At 38.0% G+C, this 21304-nt stretch overlaps 1 protein-coding gene across 4 annotated transcripts in view; it reads left to right on the plus strand.

Moving 5' to 3' along the window:
- Positions 1 to 21304, plus strand: part of tmem131 (transmembrane protein 131) — a 182007-nt gene that overhangs the window by 118132 nt on the left and 42571 nt on the right. For all 4 annotated transcript variants that reach the window (XM_041198868.1, XM_041198870.1, XM_041198869.1 and 1 more), the window contains 15 exons: positions 1349 to 1457; positions 4016 to 4169; positions 4316 to 4486; positions 5382 to 5492; positions 5578 to 5712; positions 7404 to 7508; positions 12726 to 12812; positions 13090 to 13242; positions 13459 to 13534; positions 13671 to 13788; positions 15050 to 15188; positions 15326 to 15435; positions 17800 to 17866; positions 19692 to 19843; positions 20149 to 20291. In XM_041198868.1, coding sequence (XP_041054802.1) covers positions 1349 to 1457; positions 4016 to 4169; positions 4316 to 4486; positions 5382 to 5492; positions 5578 to 5712; positions 7404 to 7508; positions 12726 to 12812; positions 13090 to 13242; positions 13459 to 13534; positions 13671 to 13788; positions 15050 to 15188; positions 15326 to 15435; positions 17800 to 17866; positions 19692 to 19843; positions 20149 to 20291 — 1830 coding nt within the window. The remainder of the gene's footprint in view (positions 1 to 1348; positions 1458 to 4015; positions 4170 to 4315; positions 4487 to 5381; positions 5493 to 5577; positions 5713 to 7403; positions 7509 to 12725; positions 12813 to 13089; positions 13243 to 13458; positions 13535 to 13670; positions 13789 to 15049; positions 15189 to 15325; positions 15436 to 17799; positions 17867 to 19691; positions 19844 to 20148; positions 20292 to 21304) is intronic.

Here is a 21304-nt window from a genome sequence, read left to right on the forward strand (position 1 = left end):
AGACCTACATTTATTTTGTAGCTGAGTTGCAGATCATTTTGCCATACCAAGTGACGAATTGTATGAAAAAAATATAATTGCAATATTCCCATGAGTCATAGTTGCATCTTTTCTTGTGACCTCTGGCTAAGCGATAATACATTTCACATGCTCCATTGTGATCAATGGTTTCTTTACTCTTCATTTACCATCTGGCTGCTATTAAACAGGAAAAGAGCTGCCTCTATTCCTTGCCTCCGTTTTACAATGTTTTGGGGGTTTGCTCACCCATCTGAATAATGTAACTTTGAAAATACATTTTTTTGACACTGTACATGCTTCAGATTATTTGAAATTAATTAGCTATTAATCTGTGCACTGTTAAATATGCATATTCTTGCATATCCATTATTTATGCAGAGGTATGGTTAATAGTTGCTCAAAAATCTGGAGCTTTTTTGACACAGGTAATAAGATTTGTCAATGTGAAGCTTGATCACAGTTTGGTGTTATTTATGCAACTTTGATTTTATTGGCTGTGAACTATATTGAAGTACAGTTAGGAATATCCTAAATTTCAGATACAATTAAAGAAAATAGAACTTTCATGAAAAAGAAGCTTTGCAATTTCCAAATATATGAAGGGAGCAGATAAAATTAATGGAATAAAATTGTTCCTCAAATACCAAGAGCTCATCAATTGATTCAGAAGAATCATACAGTTCAGAGGCCATTTGGCCCATATTTCTGTTAGCTCTTTAAAATAGCTACCCAGTTAGTCTCACTCTTTTTTGCTCCTTTTTCCCATAGTACTGCAAGCTGTTCCTTTTCAAATGTACATCCCAGTTCTCTCTCAAAAGTTGTTATTGAATCTGCTTTCACCATCTCTGTTAGTGTATTCCGGATCATATTTTCCCCTCCTGAATTTTTTGCTAATCATCTTACATCTGTGGCGTCTGCTTACTGACCCCTCCTGCTAATGGAAATAGAGTAGATGGAGAGAAATGATCATTACCCTTCATACTTTTGAACACCTTTCAAATTTTCCCTTAACCTGTTCTGCCCAAAGGAGAACAATCAGCTGCTTTTGTCTTTACACAAAAGGAATTAGTTAAACATTATTTGAACAGATCATTGAAAAGAAGCATCGATTGAGGAATGTATTAAGGTGAAATTGTTTCTGACCTATTGCATTTGTCCTTTTATGACTTGTAAAGCTTGTTACAAACTTAATGTGTAGTCTACAAAGCACCCTAGCTGCCAATAGTTAATGGTGTAGTAAAAGGTGCTGCAAATCAAAAATCCTTACCTATGGTTACATCTTTTAAAATTTGCTGACAGTAACTGCAGGTTTACATTTTAATTTCAGCTTCAAAAGCAAAAAGTACATTGCAGTTTTCTGGAAAAATAACAGTGAAAGCAAAAGAAAAAAATTATTCAAAACTTGAAATTCCATACCAAGCAGAAGTGTTAGAAGGGTAAGTTTATTGAATTTTAATTTGGGGAGAATTTTCTCTTGCAAGTAAATGTTGACATTGTTTTAAAAGTAGCTGACCAAAAATTGATGGCTGCTTTGCTCAAATAGAAAATTTATAGTAGTTTATTTAGTTGGTTACCTTTTATAAGACCGCCACTTCTACTTGTTTAAGATCACTTGCCTGTGCTCAAGTGCTGTTGAAACCTTCATCCATGACTTTAGTTGTCTCCAGACTCATCTCTTACAATTTTCTGGCGACAAGCCTCATGTTCCACCTTAGATAAACTTGAGCTCAACTAAAACTTTTCTGCCTGTACCCTAACTCATGACAGGTCTTGTTTACCCATAGCACCTGTACTTGTTGTACTACATTGGCTCCCAGTCCACCAATACCTGTTCAAGTTTCTCCATGGCCCTCGCCTGATTCCATCTGTTTCCTCCTCCAATTCTACAACCTCCAAGAAAATGCCTGTTCCTCCAACTCTGACCTCTAATGCATCCCCAAACCATTCACCTTACAATTGGGATCTGTGCATTTAGCCATCTACACCAGAGGCTCTGGAATTTTCTCCTTAAAACCTACATCTAACCAAGCTTTCAAGTCACCCATTTTAATATCTCCTTCAGCTTTGTGTTAATTTCTGTCTGATGAACTTTCTGTGTAGTGCCATAGAACGTTTTACTGTATTAAAGATGTTATATAAATACTACTACCTATTGAACTTAATTTAGAACTTAATTTTAGACAGGAAGGAACTGACCCATCTTTTAGATATAATAGATGATAATTGGTGTCAAATCTGCCTTCCCTTTCCTGCTATTTTCACTATACCAATCTTTTGCCAATTCTGTGGCTGAGATTACAATTTGTAACTTTGAGCATTGGGAACAGACACAAATCATGTTCAGTGAGCTTTGTGAAGGACTAGTAAACCTTTGTTTTGTTTCCATGTTCTTAAGCCAGTTTTAATGTAGTAATGGAATCAGTTCACACAAAAACAGAAACAGAAATACTTGGAAAAACACAGCAGGTCTGGCAGCATCGGCGGAGAAGAGTACAGTTGACATTTCGAGTCCTCATGACCCTTCAGGTTCAGATTCTGTTGAAGGCTCATGAGGAATCGAAACATCAACTGTACTCTTCTCCGCCGATGCTGCCAGACCTGCTAAGTTTTTCCAGGTGTTTCTATTTCTGTTTCTGTTCTGGATTTCCAGCATCCGCAGTTTTTTGTTTTTATATAATGGAACCAGTTCTTGAGTCCTGCATGCTTACAACTATCCTTTATCAGAGTTGAAGATAAGTAAATATTTATTAATTTATTTGCTTGCTGAGCTCACTGTCTAAGCTGGTTAAGGCTGTGATCAGATGATAGACCGTCTCCGTCTTAGATCAGGTCGTTAGGCTATAATCTGCCACTCTGGCAATAAAAATTCTACAGTTGGACTCTGTCAGTGGGTAAAGGTTTCTCCTATGGTTTAATGTCTAATAGTCTCTGATTAGAAAGAGTCCTTGCCCTGCCTCAGGTACAATGTTGACTCCCTTACCTGAGATCACAATGAATGAGGAAGTTTTGATCTTTTTGTTTTCCTTGCAAAGTCTCTTAATCTATGAATCAAGGGTTGTAGCCAGAATTGCACAAACTGCATCTCTTTAGAAATGATCCATTATTTTCTAAAGACTTCTACAAACACAACAGCTCAGTAGTAGTACACTTACCTCGTGTGTTGGTCCCAGCCCAAGACTAAACACCAAATCTATACTAAGACTGCTGCATTGTTGGAGATGTCAATGTTTGGGCAAACTATTAAACCAAGGCTGCTTCTGCCTGTTAAGGTAGATGTGAAAGATTCCACAGCACAACTGAAAGAGTGGGGAGATTGTCTTAATGCCAGGGTGAACATTTATTCCTTAACCAACACCACCAAAACGAAAATAAGCTGGTCACTTTATCTTGCTACTATTTATGGGAATTACGATTATTTGCAAATTGGCTCCTGCATTTGCTGGCATAACAATAGTGACTGCAGTTAAATTAGTTTTATGCAAAATGTGTTAGGTTTCTGTACCATATCACTGAGCATTGAAGCCTTTAAGCACAAGGCTAGACCTGGTAAGGGCAGCAGCTTTCCTTCACTAAAGAACATTAACTAGCCAGTTGGGTTTTCAAAGTGAGTCTGATGCCTTCATGGTCACTTTTATACTGATAGAAGCCTTCTTATTTCCAGATATTTGCTGAGGCACAAGACTGCTGCAAAGACAAAGGAGATCCCATTTTCCACTCCTTCCCACCTCCCTAATCATGTAGTTGGAATTACAACCAGTACTGAGTTTAAAATCTTAATAATTGTAATCTGTGTTGGTATTGAATGCTAATCACTTTTCTTTCCATTGAGTTGCTCAGTAACTGAACTAGAGCATAAGAGGCTAGAGCTAGACATTTCCCGAATTGAGACGGTCCCCCAGCTACTGCTGGAGTAGAACTTTGGAAAGGATATCACAAGGAAAAATTGTCAATGTTGTTGAGAGGAAAGAAAGTAAAGCTTTATTGTGATTTACAGGTATTTGGGATATGATCATGCAGCAACACTGTTTCATATCAGAGACAGTCCTACAGATCCAGTGGAGAGACCAATATATCTAACAAATACATTCAATTTTCCAATCATTATACACAATGTTTCTTTGCCAGAAGATGCAAAGAGCATGTTCAAGGTAACTATAAGCATCTTAATTGTGACATCAAATATTTTGTCCGCATTGCTTATCATGATCTGGTTATTCCTTTTGGAGCAGTGGATTGTTGAATTCAAGAACATTTATATAAAATGAAGTTGTGACCCATTTTTTTCTCTTCATAGATTAAAAACTTCAGTGAACCAGTTTCTGTTCCCCCCCAAAAAGCACTCTATATATTTTCTCTCCTTTTCACGGCTACCACTTCCTCCATTCATATAGACAGCAACATCCTGCTCGTCACAAATGCGTCAAAATTCCATCTGCCTGTGCGAGCCTACACAGGGTTTTTAGATGTAAGTACATATAAAGGAAAATAAGTTTTCAGTACTTTTGTAATGAGCTTCAGTTAACCTAGAAAGTGAGAAATATTTGTTCTGGGATATGAGTTTTGTAATTTACATACTGCAACTCTTTTTTTTTTGTTCTACACGTAATAAGAGAGCAAAGTTCAAATTGAAGAAAATGAAATTCCAACCAAACACTAATTTATCTATTTGGTATTGCAAAACTGTGCATATTTTATAGAAATTTGAAAGCTGCACTTTCATTTGATCTGATGTGTAAAGAACAGAGAACATTCTGGTGGTATTAGGGAGGGCTTTGGGGATGAGCTCCTGAATTAATAGGGAGTGCTTTCTGCTGTTGCAACTTTTACTGACCTTTTTTGTATTTTTATGCCACCTGTATAGTCTGAAAATGCAGTTTTTTCAGACTGTTTACTTGATTGCAGTGAACATATTTTAAATGAGATACATGCACTGCTTGCTGCGTTACCAGGAAAATGGTTTCTATTTTGTTGTGTGGAGTCATGTCAGTTGTATGCTCCATCTGCCATGAATTTTTGACGTTGCAACCTCCTGATTTCAACCAGAAACGTGCACTGTTTACATTTGTACAGAAAACTGTTTGGAATTGTCGTATTATTGTACTGCAGTAATAACACCAAACGGAACATAACGCTTCTTTTATGAAGTGTCGCAATGCAGAGTTTGTTTCAGAATAGAGCCCATCCTTGCATAAATAGGCCTTAAAGCCTTGCCTGGTTGATAAAGTATATTCTTAAAAAAATCAAATTTATTGACCTGGGCTTGTAGAAGAATGACTGATTGACCTGTGATTTCATTGTTTAAATTGTATTTTGTGAACATGCCATTTTTTTCAAAAGCTATTTTTATATTAATTTTGCAGTACTTTGTACTTCCACCAAGTTTAGAGGAGCGCATCATAGACTTTGGTGTGTTGAGTGCCACAGAAGATGGCAATATTATTTTTATCATTATGAATAGCAACCCAATTGAGGTAAGGTGCCCTTTTTGGAACGTAACCTAATTGTTTGTCTTGCACCATATTTCATTTTACTGATTTTGATGTTTAATCTCTTCAGCTGGCAGTGAAAGCCTGGTATGTAGTGGGAGACGGCCTTAGTATTGAACTGCTGATTGTAGAGAGAGGCAACAGAACCACAATAATTTCCAGCCTTCCTGATTTAGAAAAGTTGTTGCCAACAGAACAGTCTTCTGTAAGTCTTTACTTCTGATTCTGTGTACATAATTCTTAAGTATTAATGGTTTATATCATAACTTTCCCTGTGTATGGATATGCTTCTAAAGTTTTTGCACTAACTGGACCCTTTAGGATTTGGATGTGACTGTCCATTCTTAAATAGCTGTAACACTTGCAAATCACTTCTAATTTATAGCTGTTACGTTCACATTGATCTTAACCTAAGATTTTATATAGATTTACAATAAGATCCACGTACCATTCCATAACCCACTGTTGCAGGTACCAGTGCACAGTCCTAAACAAATGTCGAATTTTGGCAACTGTCGGCACCCAAATTAAGTTTATATACTCCTAAAGTTTTAATCACACGACCTCCAACCGCACTGTGCAGTCAAACAGTTTTTCGCCCAATCTTCAATATTCTAACCTATAAATACGTGTTCAAAGAAAATGGGTTTTTAAATCTCCCAATGGTTTTTCTTCAATGTCCTTGTAGCAGTGTTAAGATTGTTAATTCCTGGAGATTCGTGAACAATCCTGGCTAGTTGGGGTTGAAGGTTAGCAATCTTAATCCAAGAAGGTGCTGAATTTAAAATACAGTGGCATGTGGTGTGAGGATTTTGGTAAAAGAAGCGTGCAGACACATACATTTTTGCCCTAACATATGCATTGTCAGCTGCTAAAAGATAGTTCAAGATTTCAAGTGTACTTTAGTATTCCACTAATACCAGCTTTTCATCATACTCCTAAAGCTTGAGTGTTGCCCATGTGGTTGTGCATGCTGTTTAAAGTATTTGGGGAAAAGCTTTGTTCATTGTTAAGGGAGCATGCAATCTGGACATGTTTAGACATGTTTTCTTCGTAATTATTCAATTCTTGCGAGAATGTTGACATCCAATAGCATTTCCTTTGTGAGTCTATTACATAGTTATACCTTGCTAGTTAATAGTTCCAAAGTACTGTAAATTTTGAGGTGTGAGGAATAAATGGTTCTTGACTAGGTTAGCAGATAGGATTTGCAATAAAATTTTCAAAAATTACACTTAAATTGGGCTAGTAACCACTTCTCAATGTTCTTGTTTTTCTGACTGGTTTAAATGTTGGCTGTCAGACAATTTTTTTTAAAAATCATGGTAGCATTGCTTGCAGATGGAGAACAGAAACACTTTTGTACAGGCAAGAACACTTTTATACAGGCAGGAGCACTGTTAGGCATAATGTTGCTGAGATGAAGCTGTGTAATTTGGTGTTGCTTTAAACCTATAAAAGTCTTAATTACTCTGCCTTTATGATTAGTTAGAGGCTAAATACTCAAGCAGATTGAGGTTACAATCTAAAGCATCTAAAGCAAGAAGTAAGAAATTTTGTTTTATTATTGCATGCTTTTTAAAAGTGCATGTGACACAAGTCTCAAAATAGAGATATGGGGGTGAAGCTCAACTTTTGAAGACCTTGCGCTATCTCAAATTAACATAGGCATTTAAGTAGCTGTTACGGCAATCAAGACTGTTTGCAGGCATTGTCCCTATCTCTAAACCAGCATCAGTCTCATCTTCCAAGAACTCATCCTTGACTTGTGTTTACCTGGTTTCTGTTCTTTTAGGTTTGGAATTGAGGAATGATTATCTTGATAACTGCTGTGGCTCTAGTGGGGTGATATGCAATCTATAACATTTACTCAAATAATATTTCTATTTTCCACAGATGATCTTGGCTTCAGGTTATTATGCAGTGTTTAGGATGAAATTGACTGCAAAAGAACTTGAAGGACCATATGATGGGGCAGTGCAGATCACAACAGATTATGAGGTAATATCTTTTTTAAAGGCAAAGTCTTTCTAGTGTAGATTGTGTTTACAAGCTTAACAAAAACACTGCATCAATATATTTTAAAGTATGAATTCTGTGACTACAATGTCTCATTAGTATATTCATTCAGATGGAATGAATAATTTATTTCTGTTTAACAGGATCAAAGCATTTCTGTCACTGTTAATAGTCAGTCCAAGTATCTTTAAATTTTTAGCGGACAGTTGCACTGGCCACATCATCTTCTGTTGGGACACCAATTATCAGAGCATCTAACACCAAAGCCATAAGTATAGTGATTTTTTAAAAAATAATTCATTCATGGGATGTAGGTGTCGCTGGCTAGGCCAGCATTTATTTCTGATCCCTAACTGCCCTTGAGGAGGTGATGATGGTGCCTTCTTGAACTGCTGCAGTCCATGATTTTGTAGGAACACCCACCGTGCTGTTAGGGAGGGTATTCCAGGATTTTGACCCAGTGACATTGAAGGAACAGCAATATAATTCCAAGTTAGAATGGTGTGAGACTTGCAGGGGAACTTCGAGGTAATGGTGTTCCCATGCATATACTGCCCTTGTCCATCTAGGTGGTAGAGGTCACAGGTTTGGAAGGTGCTGTTGAAAGGAGCCCTGGTGAGTTATTGCAATGTTTTCCTTCATTGGCAGAGGTGTAGAATATAAAAGTAAGGATATAATATTGGAATTGTATAAAACTCTGGTGAGGCCACAACTGGAGTATTGTGTGCAGTTCTGGTCACCACATTACAGGAAGGACATAACAGCTCTGAAGAGAGTGCAGAGGAGGTTAACAAGAATGTTGCCAGGGTTAGAAAAGTGTAGCTACGAGGAGAGATTGGATAGGTTGGGGTTATTTTCTTTAGAATAAAGAAGGCTGAGAGGTGACTTGATTGAGGTGTACAAAATTGAGGGGAATAGGTAGAGTGGACAGGATAAAATCGTTTCCCTTGGTGGAGAATTCTAGAACTAGGGGACATAGATTCAAGATAAGGGGCAGAAGGTGTAATGGGGACATAAGGAAGAACTTTTTTACACAGAGGGTAGTGCGTGTCTGGAATTCGCTGCCCAAGTTGGTGGTTGAGGCAGAAACATTAAACTCTTTTAAAAAGTGCCTGGACCTGCACCTTAAGTGCTGTAAGCTGCAGGGCTATGGGCCGGGTACAGGAAAGTGGGATTAGAAAGGGCACCTGGGTGTCCTCGGGATGGCATGGACAAGATGGGCCAAATGGCCTCCTTCTGTGCTGTAACTTTTCTATGGTTCTATCTCATAGATGGTACACATTGCTGTCACCATGTGGTGTTGGGGGTAAAAATCAAACGGGCTGTTTTGTCCTAGATGGTGTCAAGCTTCTTGAGAATTGCTGAAGCTGCACTCATCCAGGCAGGTGGAGAGTATTCCATCTCACTCCTGACTTGTGCCTTGTAGATGGTGGGCAGGCTTTGGGGAGTCAGGAGAGATGGGTTTTACACTGCAGAATTCCCAGCCTCTGACCTGCTGTTGTAGTCACAGCATTTATATGGCCGGTTCAGTTTCGGGTCGATGGTAACAACCCCATCCCCCAATATGTTGATAGCGGCTGGATTCGGAGATGGTAATGCCGTTGAATGTCAAAGGGAGATGGTTGGAGTCTCTCGTTGGAGATGTCATTGTCCTGCATTTGTGTGGCGCAAATGTCACTTGCCACTTATAATCTGAAGCCTGAATGTTGTCCAGGTTTTGCTGCGTATGGACACGGACTGCTTCAGTATCTGAAGTCGCGAATGGTACTGAGCGTTATGCAATCATCTGCAAGCATCCCAACTTCTGACTTATTAATGACCCCCCTCCATTATAAAAACAGCTGAAGATGGTTGGGCCGAGGACTGTACCCTGAGGAACACCTGCAGTGTTGTCCTGGGGCTGAGATGACTAACCAACAATCACAACCACATCTCCCTTTATGTTAGGTATGACTCCAACAAGTGGAGAGTTTTCCCTGATTCCCATTGACAACAGTTTTGCTAGGGTTTCTTGCTGCCACACTTGGTTAAATGCTGCCTCGATGTGAAGGGCAGTCACTCTCACATATCCTCAATTTCTGCTCTTTTATCCGTGTTTGGACCAAGGCTGTAATCAGGTCAGGAGCTGAATGGGCCTGGCAGAACCCATACTGAGCGTCAGTGAGTAGGTTATTGCTGAGTAAGTGCCACTTGATAGCACTGTCGACATCACCTTTCATTGCTTTGCTGATGATCAAGAGTAGACTGGGATGGCAATTGGTGTGTATAAGAGTAAAGAAAATGCATTTGGTGATGGTGCATTTTAGCTTCCCTTGTGTTTAGGGTTATGCACACATTACCCAAGCATTTGGGAAACGTACTGCAGCGAGCATATGATATTCAAGGGAGAACTTGATATCACTCTTCAGTACCAAGACTGATCTTTTTGTGCAAGGTTAACCTGCAAAGCTGAAATGATGCTTGGCTTGTTCTGTTTTGCCTTTGTGCTCTTTGCAAAAGTAATTACATTAAAAATGTTGTTTTGCTATCTTTTACCCTGTAAGTATTTCTTGTTTGAGTAAAAGTTTAGTTACAATTATTTGCTGCTATAATTATACACTATAATTGCTGCAAATTTAACATTTGTAATGGCTTTCTCGATTTAGATATAATGGTTTATGGCAGAGGTTTTTTAAACAAAAATAGCCTCTCAACTGTTAAAATATATAATGAAAACAGGTTGAGTGTTAGCCTTTGAGAATGGACACTTTTCCCCATCTTCCTAAAGATGTTGACTCCTGAGATTCATTATGTGCACACTGGTCACCCTTCAATATTTTGCTGAAATAAATACTCTCTTGAAGTGACAGTACGTGTTGATAGACTATTCAGCTGTGTATTGGTGGGTGGGGGTGGTGGAATTGTACTGTGTATCACAGCAAAACGTGATTATACTCACTCACTAGAAGGTGCATGTGTAGGTAGCAGGGATCATTGCTCAAATGATAAGAACAGACTGGAAATCAATTCTTGGGACGTTTTGAATTTTACAATTTGTACAGGTACCACCCTGACCAACTGAACAATAAGGGAAATCCAGGACTACCGATGGTTGAAACTATATCTGTGGACGATTGCAACTGAATCTCTGAAGTTATAACAGCACACAGGAAGGCTGAATCATTCAGCCCATCAGGTCCTTGCTGGCACTCTGTGGAGCAATCCAGTCCATCTCATTCTTCCTGCTCTATCCCTGTAGCTCTACAAGTTGATTTCCCATCCGATTTCCTTTTGAAATTGTGCCCATCCAGTTTCCTTTTGAAATTGTTCTCCACCTTTTGAGGACAGCAAGTTCCAGGTCATTACTACCTGCTGTGTAAGAGGACAGCTCTTCTTCGCATTCCTTTTGTATCTCTTGCCCAAAGTCTTCTCTCTGTCCCTTTGCTCTTTCTTTGTCTAACTTTTTTTCTAAATCAATCACCATCTTGTACACCTCTTATCAAATCTTCCATCAACCTCCTTTGCTCTAATAACAATCCTAGCATTTCCAACCTAACTTTTTAGCTAAAATTTCTCATCCCTGAACCATTCTGTTAAATTTCTGTGCCCTCTCAAGATCCCTTTCCTAAAGTGTGGTAACCAGAACTAGACACAGTACTCTAGCTGAGACCTAACCAGAGTTTTATAATGGTCCAGTGTAACTTCCCTGCTTTTGTATTTAATATCTCTCTTTATGAAGCCAAAGATCCCATATGTTTTGCTAGCTACTTTTTCAATATGTCCTGCCACCTTCAAAGCTCCATGTACATGCACCCACCAGGCCCCTCTGTCCCTGCACACTGTTATGATGTGGCAGATGATGTGTGCCAGGTGGACCAAATCCATAAGGGAAACTTTGGTTGTGCTATCACAACAGTTTTGTAATTTGTATTTATTACAATATGTGTGCACTGAATTCAGAAGTAGTAAGTCCACCAAGACCTTTAGAGATTTTAAAAATTAAATTATTTATTAACAAAAGATTTCAAGCATATAAGACTACAATTACTTCCTAATAACTCCTAAAATGCCTAATTAACCTGACTCGCAGTTACACCCCCTTTTAAAGCAACAGTCCAAAATAGGTTTTAAATTTAAAACAGAAGCAGCAAGTTAATGCAATACAGTGGAACTGACCTTTCCCCCAACTTTAGTTTCGTTATATAGCAGACTTATGCACAAATGGCTGGAGGCTTCATTTCACATACTCCTGTTAGATATTACGTGGCCTTCTCCCACATAGCCTTTCATTCTCCTTTTATATATATTTCTCTTTTTAATATGTAAATTCTGTTGTTCCATATGCCTTTGACCTTTGGGAAAAATAAACGCTCATTAGCCTTGCTTTTCTGGCTAGTTGTAAACAGACTAAGATCCCTTTGAAATCCAACAATCCCTTCAAGCCTTAATGATAAATCAGCATCGATGTTTACTCATTAGCATGTCAAGCACCTAGCTTCGTTTAATGATTTCAAGCTTGCAGTTTAATTCACTCCCAAATGTAGTTAAATCTCACATACCCAACCATACTTAGCCCCATAAACCTTCTACTCAATAAACCAGAAAAATATATTATTACACTTTTGTCACAGTGCTCTTTAAAACTGCGCCATTACAACTATGTTGCTTTTCCCTATCCCTTCTACCAACATGCATCAGCCCATATGTTTCTAAATGCTTTGTCACTTGTCCGACTATTCTGTGCTTATCTATGTTGTTTCGATCAACTGATATCATCCTCACTGTTTGCCATACCTCCATGGCAGCAAATTTTGAAATTTGTATTGTATCGGAATATTGTGTATTCCAATATTCAGTCACTTATCTAAAAAATTGTTAAATTAAGCTGTTAAATAAATTGGTTTAATCTGGAAACAATACTGGAAGCTGTTCTGTAGAAGTTTCTTTTGTCCCCTGAGACTTGCATTTTGTCTACATATATTGCAAGATCTTTGCCCTTTTTTCCTTAAAAAAAAATCTATACTTTGTGCTGATTGATTTTTCTATTCCATCTGCCAACCCCAGGAAGCATTTTGCAGCAGGGATCTGATTAATTTATTTTAGAATGAGTGTGTAGATAAGGATTTTATTTGGGTGAAGGTTAATTGTAGCAAATTGCTATATTTAGTGATTTACTTTTGTTGTTTGTAGGCTAACATTCTCCTCTTTTTGTTTATACAGATTTTAACCATCCAAGTAAAGGCACTTATTGCTGTAGGCTCCTTGGTTTGCTCACCTAAACATGTTGTTCTTCCGGGCTCATTTCCAGTAAGATGATACTCATTTTTGCTGTTTTAATATTGTAATATCTTCCTGTTCTTGCTGTAGGTTAAATGTCAAAACACACCAGAATTGTTTGAATGAACTTGAAATGATTGAATTTTGACCAATTATTTTGAAGAGGAAGAAATAAAGGGGGAATGCTGGAGCTGTGTGTGTCTGTCAATATATACACAAGTTATAAAGTGTGGTAACAAGGATTTTTAAATTCTTCCTTCACCTGTTATCCCCCCATTTGTAAGCTTATAAATATTTTATTTTACAGGGGAAAGTAGTTCATCATAGTTTAAATATAATGAGTTCCTTCTCACAGAAGGTGAAACTACAAAATATACGTCCTCTAACAGAGGATGTGCGATTCTACTACAAGAGAATGAAAAATAACAAGGATGATTTAGAATCAAAAAAGAAATCCAAGGTTTGTCATATTTTGCATTTGTATAGTGTGCATGATTGTCTCGTTCCTATAAGCAGCACATTAGCTTCCACATTTCAACAATGCAACACTTTAGACATTATACTCAACTACCTGCATTTTTTTTATTTTTGTTGCAATGCTAAGTCAAACATTGTTTGCTTTGGTGTAACTTAAGTATTGCCCTGCTTTATTAATTATATTTTATCTTTTTTGCAGATAGCAAATATTTATTTTGATGCTGGCTTACAATGTGGGGATTATTGTTATGTGGGATTGCCTTTTTTATCTAAATGTAAGTAATTAAAATTCATATTTGTAATTTCATCAAGAAAATATACAAGGAAAATATTGATAGTTTTTGCATTGAGTATTTTTTTTTGTCTCTGCCACCTCTTTTTCCCTTTTCTCTTTACCCCCGCCCTTCCCAGCGGAGTTAAGATTGCAGCATAGTCTCGCAATGCAAGATGATGCGTGGGATGCAGACTGGGATTTGTATAAGAATTTGTACAAAAAATGGACAGAACTTAAAGAAAACTCAGGGCACAAGTGAGTTCCTTGACATGTTTTCAGCACTAAAATGTTATTGTTGTTTAAATAAAGGCCATTGCTTTGGTGTAAATGGGTGGGATGGTGAGGCAACACTGTCCTTTGACCAAGCCCTTTGGAACCTGGGTTCAAGTTCAGCCTGGTTAATGAATTTCCTTTCCCTGGGTACCCTAATTGAAACTAATTTGGATGCCATTATAGGCGATAGCGTAGTGGTATTGTCACTGGACTAGTAATCCAGAGATTCAGGATAATGCTTTGGGATCTAATCCCGCCATAGCAGATGGTGGAATTTGAATTCAGTGAAAGTCTGGAATTAAAAGTCTTAATAATGACCATGAAACCATTGTTGACTTTTAACTGCCCTCCGAAATGGCCTAGCAAGCCACCCAGTTCAAGGGAAATTAAGGATAGGCAATAAATGCTGGCCTTGCCAGTGACGCCCACGTAAATTTTAAAAGATGCAAGATGACGGAAAGCAATAGAGACTGCTGTCTAGAAGTTGGAACGAAGATTAATTCTCTGCAATTTTATTTTGAAATATATCAAAACTGCTGCTTGTTTGCATTCTATAGCAACTGATTAGTTCCTGACTGACTGAGGTCAGGCATGATGGAGGGGGTAACTTGTAGACTGGGTAAGCATAATGGCAAGCCAACAGATGGTGGAATTGTGCTCGAGGCAGTTTGGTTCCGAAGCACAGTGAAACTATATTGAGGCTGTAGTAAATCTGCATGTGCAGGTCACTCCCTGCTAGTATATCAAATTGCAGGAGTAATTTTTTTAAGCGTTCAAATCTGTCATCCCTTGATGTGTTGCTGGCTGAAACTAGACAGAATTCTTGTGTGGTACGTAATGATAACTGAAAATTCTTTTTGGTAGCATCACTGGTATCAGTTTATCCTGTCATGTTACTTACCTCTTGTTCACAGCCCTACCAATTAAATATCTTGACTGGCCTAATCAGCAAGCATGGCAATTTTCCTGCAGACAAGTGATCACCACAGGCATGCTGGTGCAAAAAATGTTGTTTTATAACCACATTACCTATACATTAAAACTATTGGAGTGGAGCCCCCTCAATTAAATCCAGCTTGCACTTCACCAGGAAGTGGCAGAGGCCACAGTATTGTTATACAATGCTTAACTGCATATTGCAATAATTTTAAGTTATGTTGTACTCCTAGTCTTTTGTAAAAAGGCAGTGCGTATATTTAATGCTGGCATGCATTTTTGACGAGTCTTTGCCTACTTTTTAAAGGATGGATGTTGTCTTTGAAGTAGATACAGACCTACAGAAAAGTGTTCAAGCTGTAATCACATCAGAGCTTATGTGGCCATCATTAATCAACGCAACACGAGATTTAATTTTCCCGCTTACAAACACAAATAACACATCAGTAAGTATTTATCGCAAGTGTATTTTATAGAAATTTAAAAGTTGGATCCTTTTGTATACATTTTAAATGTGTTATGTCATGCAGTGATTTTAGATCAATTAGTAACTATTGCTGTTTCATAAATTTATTTTCTGCAGGAAAAAGAACTCATTTTAGAAAATCCAGCAGACGTACCTGTGTTTGCCCAACTTCTTCCTTTAGCATTGTATCCAAATCCTTCATTTGTTGCAGATGTGTTAATGGAAAGGTATGTATTTGCTTTTTAATTTCATTATTTCTCCACTATTGAACATAACCAACACCCATCTCCTTCAACCAGCACCCATCTCGCTCTACCCTATCAGCAGGAAAGAGAGGAAGCCTGGTTAATATTGTCTTTTTTTTTTCTCCACTCCTTAAGTATAGAAATATAAGGTAATAAAAGAGTAGCTGTACTTAAAGTTGGTGTCACCAGGACTGGGTAGGATGCATCAGAGGATGCTGAAGGAAGTAAGGGTGGAAATTGTGAAGTTACTGGCCTTAATCTTCTAGTCCTCCTTGGATATGGGGGGAGGTGCCAAAAGATTGAAGAATTGCAGATATTACATCCTTGTTTCAGAATAGGGTTTAAGGATAAACCCAGCAGCTTCAGGCCAGTCGGTTTGACCTTGGTGGGTAAGTTTTTACAGACAATAATCCGGGATGAAATAAGTCACCTGGACAGGTGTGAATTAATTAAAAGCAAGCAGATTTTTTTAAAGGCAAATCCTGTTTAACTAGGTTGAGATTTTTGGTGAGATAACAGAGCATTGATGAGAGTAGTGTGGTTGATCTGGTGTACATGGACTTCTAAAAGGTGTTTGATAAAGTGCCACATACTAGGCTTGCCAGCAAAGTTGAAGCCCATGGAATAAAAGGGGCAGTGGCAGCGCACATGAACTGAGCTGAGTGGCAAGAAGCAGAGAACAGAGGTATATGGTTATTCTTCAGCCCGAAGTGAGGTAGAGTGATGGTCCCCAGGGGTCAGCACTAGAACTGCTGCTGCTTTTCTTGTATATTAATGACCTCAACTTGAATGTGTAGGGCACAATTTCAAAATTTGTAGATGACACATAACTTATTATTGTGAACTGAGAGGAGGATCGGGATTGGCTTCACAAGGGCATAGAAGAAAGGTAAGTTGAATGACTACCTGACAGATGAAACTTAATGCAGAGGAGTGTCAAGTGATGCATTTTGAAAGGACGAATGAGGAGAGATAGCATAAAATAAAGGGTACGTTTCACCAGAGGGTGCAGGAATAGAGACGCCGGGGGATATAAGTGCACGAATCAAAGGTAGGAGGGCAAGTTGAGTATTTTTCTTTTTAAAAAAAACACACGGGATCAAAGGCTTTATAAATAGAGGTCTAGAGTACAAAAGCAAGGAAGTTATGATGAACCTTTACAAAACACTAGTCCAGCCTCAACTGGAGCATTGGATCTGACTCTGGGCACTGCACTTTGAAGGGTTTGAAGGCATTGGACAGATTGCAGAAAATAGTCACAAATGATTCCAGGGATGTGTGATTTTAGTTAGGTGGATAGTTTGGGGAAATTGGGACTGTTCTCCTTACAGAAAAGAAAGTTGAGAGAGATTTGAAAGACATATTCAAAATCATGAGCAGTCTAGACAGATTAGCCAGAGAGAGAAACTATTTCCATTGGCAGAAGGGTTGAGAAGCAGAGGACACAGACTTATGATTAGCAAAAGAATCTTCGACATGAGAAAAACCTTTTTACGCAGCGACTGGTTAAGGTCCGGAATGCACTGCCTGGGACTGGCGGAGGCAGATTCAATTCTGGCTCTCAGAAGAGAATTGGATAAGCATCTGGAGAGAAAAGGTTTGCTATGAGGAAAGGGAGTGGGAGTAGCTCAGTTGCTCTTGCAGAGAATTAGCAAGGACATGGGTCGCATGGCTACCTTTTGTTGTAATCATTCTATGAATCCATGTCGATTTATGTTAAATATTTTCTGTAAATAAGCTGCTCCCTTCAGAATGCATTAGCTATCTTTTTAGAAGGGTCTGAAGAATGGTTGATCATAGTTATGACTTTGGAACAGGAGGAAATAGCAAATTGCATGAATGTTAAGGTGCAAATATAATAATTCTGTATAGCGTCTTGATCTTCATTATGCTTAGTACCTAAAAAAAGGTTTGAGTTTGACATTTTTCTACATCACCCATGGTGCCCTGTAATTTGACACTAACATGATGCAAAAAAGGAAACTCTGCAAATCTCCAAGACAATTCTTTCTTAATACCTGAAATTTCTCTCAATTGCCAGCTCCCCCTGTCCATGCATAATCGCTAGTTAATTCCAACCAGAATCAGACTCGTGTTAATGCATAGTGAACCGGCAACATTCACTAATGAATTTGCAACTGCTTCTAAATTGGATTTTAAGGAGCTATTGATATGAATCTCAAACTGTGATGGTGGTTAATGCATTGAATAATACAGACTGTTGTCACAAACATCTAACTTATGGTACACACCATCAGATAAAGTTGACTGAAACATGCTGGTTAGTGATATGAAAGATTTGGTAGAAATATCTTCTGCATTTACTGTACCTTTCTTTAATTTCAGGCTACACTTAGGCAAACATGCTAATCTGGATACAAAAACCTTTGAATTTAAGATCATCAGTAACCATGTAAGTAAAGTAAATTGTCCTCCAAGAAGAGCAAACTCCTCCATTTGAGGATTACATTTAGGGCTTGAGATATTCCCATTAAAGTTGGGGCGCCTTCCTGAATTGTATTAAGTTGAGTAGCTGATGTAAGGACCTGAACTTGAAATTTAATGGACAAGAAGCAGCTTTGCTCACCTTATTGCTGTTAAGACCTCTATGCAATCAGTGATGATTTTAATAGACCTCTAAAAGCTAATTTTCATATATAGACATATTTAAACAACAGACATGATGGTTGATGTTTCTTAGAATGGTTATGGTTCTTGATGAAGACTGTAAGAAAATAGATAACATTAAATTCAATGAGAATTTGTTTTGAAAATTTTCAGCAGGAACAAAGATGCAAAAGATTTGATTTTTTAAAAAATGTAAATGAAGCAGTTATATTTGCCATGATGGGTATAGGAGAAAAAATGTGAACATAGAAATCAGGATTGAAAAAAAAACTTGGGGTTTCCCCAATGGTTCATTGAATTTACCAAACAGGTGGCTCTGCGGTACAAGGTGGGAAGATCCCAGGTTTGATCTCTGGTTTATACTGAATTGGGAGGAAAATTGGCAAGAAGAAAAGTAAGCTGCGATGTATTCTAAGTGCATGATTTCCCTGTATAACACTGCAATCAAATTCTTTAGATCTTCCTTAGGAGAGGATACAGAGCAGATTTACTACAGTACCACCAATGACTAGATAATACAATTATGAGCAGCTTGGAAAAACTAGTGGTGTATTCAATCCATAGTGTTAAAAGTGGGATTTAATAGAAGTATAGATAATGAAAGATTATTTTCACTGGTTGGTTAATTGGTACCAACGGGACATTAAATTTAGAATTGGTACTGAAGGCATAAAGGGGAAGATGAAATGTTTAACATGGGAATCCATTGCCACAAGTGACTATTGAAGTCTAGTCAAGCATTTAAGAAAGAACCATGTAAACACTTTGGAAAGTTATGGAGAAAGAATAAGGTTTGGAGTTGATAACTTGGATATGTAGCAATTTCTGATTCTTTGAGCTGATAGGGGGAGGGTGAGCCATTTCTTTTCCACATCCATACAGCAAGCCTGCTATTAATCAGCTTTCAGGTTTACATTTTAATGTGTTATCTTTTTCGGATGTAGTGAAAATCAGTAACTTGCAGAATTTCAGCTGAATCACTGCACCTCCTGAATGTCACCACAGTTCTGTGGTTAGCTGGCTATAGAGTTAAACTCCTGTGAGACACCTCTATGCTTCATTCTGTGTCAATGCATCAATGTTGTTCCTGTTGACCAGAGTGGGATGTGGGAGCAAGTTGTATTCTGCTTTCTCTGGACCCAACTGCTGTTTCTAAAGAACTGTGCTTGATGCTGTCCATGAAATTGGACTGGCTAAGAACAGGATGGAGCATCTAATTCAGGCTAGGCTGTATATTGTTTTGTTTCTACCTAGTTTTATTTATATAACTTGTTTCGATGCCTTTGTCTCAGTTAAAACTGTTCTTTAAAACCAAAGTTTTAGTTTTAAAATTAGAGGTATAAGTGGAAAAATTGATTCCGTGACCTTATGCTTAGGCATGTGAAGCTGGCCTGAAACTGCATGAATGGAGAAGAGCAATAGTTTATTCAAAGAGATGGTGTGGAGCGGTGGATGTCTTGGATTTTGTTTAATTTCTAACATGTAGACAAAGGGGATGAAAATAAACTTTAAAATTGGGAGGGGAAATTAGATTTTTTTCTATATATATGGAATACAAAATGAACTTAGTTATTTTTCCTTCTCCTCCCCCACCTTTCCTTTGTTTCTAGACGTCATCTGTTAAAAGTTCTTCAGGATTTGTGGAAGGATCTGCAAGGCAATCTGTGCTAAATGTAATTCTGAAGTCTGGTGAAAGAAGAGCTGTGACAGTGAAGTTTACACCAGTTCACAACAGAACTGTGATGTCCTTAATTATTATAAGGTGTGTTTCTAAAGCTGTATTGTCTTCTGATCCATTAACTTTTGCTGCTTACTTCCCTGTGTCTCCGGGCTTTCTCATTTGTAGAAGGTTTTGGAATGCACTCTAATTTGGCATTTTGTAAAATAAAGACACTGTTTAAAATGTTTATAAATTCACTGCATGTAATCTTTATAATTTGATCATGCTGATGCACTGTTCAGGGCTGTTGACTACTGAATTGGGAAAGTTTAATGACGCTTATTTTACTGATTATGTCAGGAGTTTAAACTGTGATTGTTTTAACCAACTAATTCTTTACTCTGCAGAAACAACCTGACAGTAGTGGATGCAGTTGTAGTAAAAGGGCAAGGAACAACTGAGAGCCTGAAGGTTGCAGGGAAGCATCCTGGTCCCGGAAGTTCGTTACGTTTCAAAATTAATGAAGCTTTGCTTAAAGATTGTTCAGATAGTAAGTAATTCAACAGTAGTGAAAACAGTATGAAAATAAATAAATAAATATTTTCATTGTGGCTGTGGGGGCCGGTGGGGGAGTTGTTGCAGTTAGCTTTAGTTGGCAAGATGACAAGTGTGTGGTTCAGGTTAAGGCCAACATAGCATTCGATCCACTTTTTATCTGAGGTAGACTCGGGGCCTGCCACCTTTCCCAACCTGTAGTAATAAAAAAAATCCTGGCACTTTGTGGTTTGGTGAATAATTGCCAGGAACCTGCCTTCAGGCAGCAAGCTCTGGACAAAGAAGACGTGGGTGTAGCTGATATACTTGTTATGGTAAAATAGTAAAGGACTTGGAATGATGTTGAAATGAAAGTCTTCTAATCTTGGAAGACATTTATGAAATCAAGCCTTGAGTAAATTATTAAAGAATTTGCCTTTGTGTAACAGTTTTGATGTGCTCGGGATTTCCCAAAGCACTGGAACCAAGTAATTGCTTTTTCAATGTTGTAACAGTTTGTAAGCAACTATGATAGCCAATTTGCACGCAGCAAGGACTAGAATAGCAGCCAGCGCAATAAATAGCCTGTTTTAGTAGGGCTGTTTGAGGTGAGTGCAGTCCAGGATAATAAGAGAACTTTCTGCTGTTATAGTCCAGCTAAACAGGCAGTCAGGCCAAGATTTAATGTCCCACCAGAAAGATGGCACTTCCAATCTTGCTCACAACCTAGTAATTTTGCTTGAACTCAATTGTAATACAAATTAAACTTATTTTATTTGTAATAAATTGGAAAAAAAAAAACTGAAATAGAAAAGATTACTGATGTAAGGAGATTTTAACAATAGGGGCTAAAATTTATTTTTCTTTACTGTTAAAATGTCACAAGTAGCTCAGCCATTTCAACCAACTAAGGAAGAATTTGAGCATGCATTTAAAATTTTGTCACAACTGGCATTGCAACACCAAATGTATTGGCAAACTTCTGAGGGCTTACTGAGTAAAGCAGACTGCAGTGGTTCAAGGCAGTGG

Source organism: Carcharodon carcharias, chromosome 11 (assembly GCF_017639515.1).
Source record: "Carcharodon carcharias isolate sCarCar2 chromosome 11, sCarCar2.pri, whole genome shotgun sequence".
Taxonomy (NCBI): Eukaryota; Metazoa; Chordata; class Chondrichthyes; order Lamniformes; family Lamnidae; genus Carcharodon; species Carcharodon carcharias.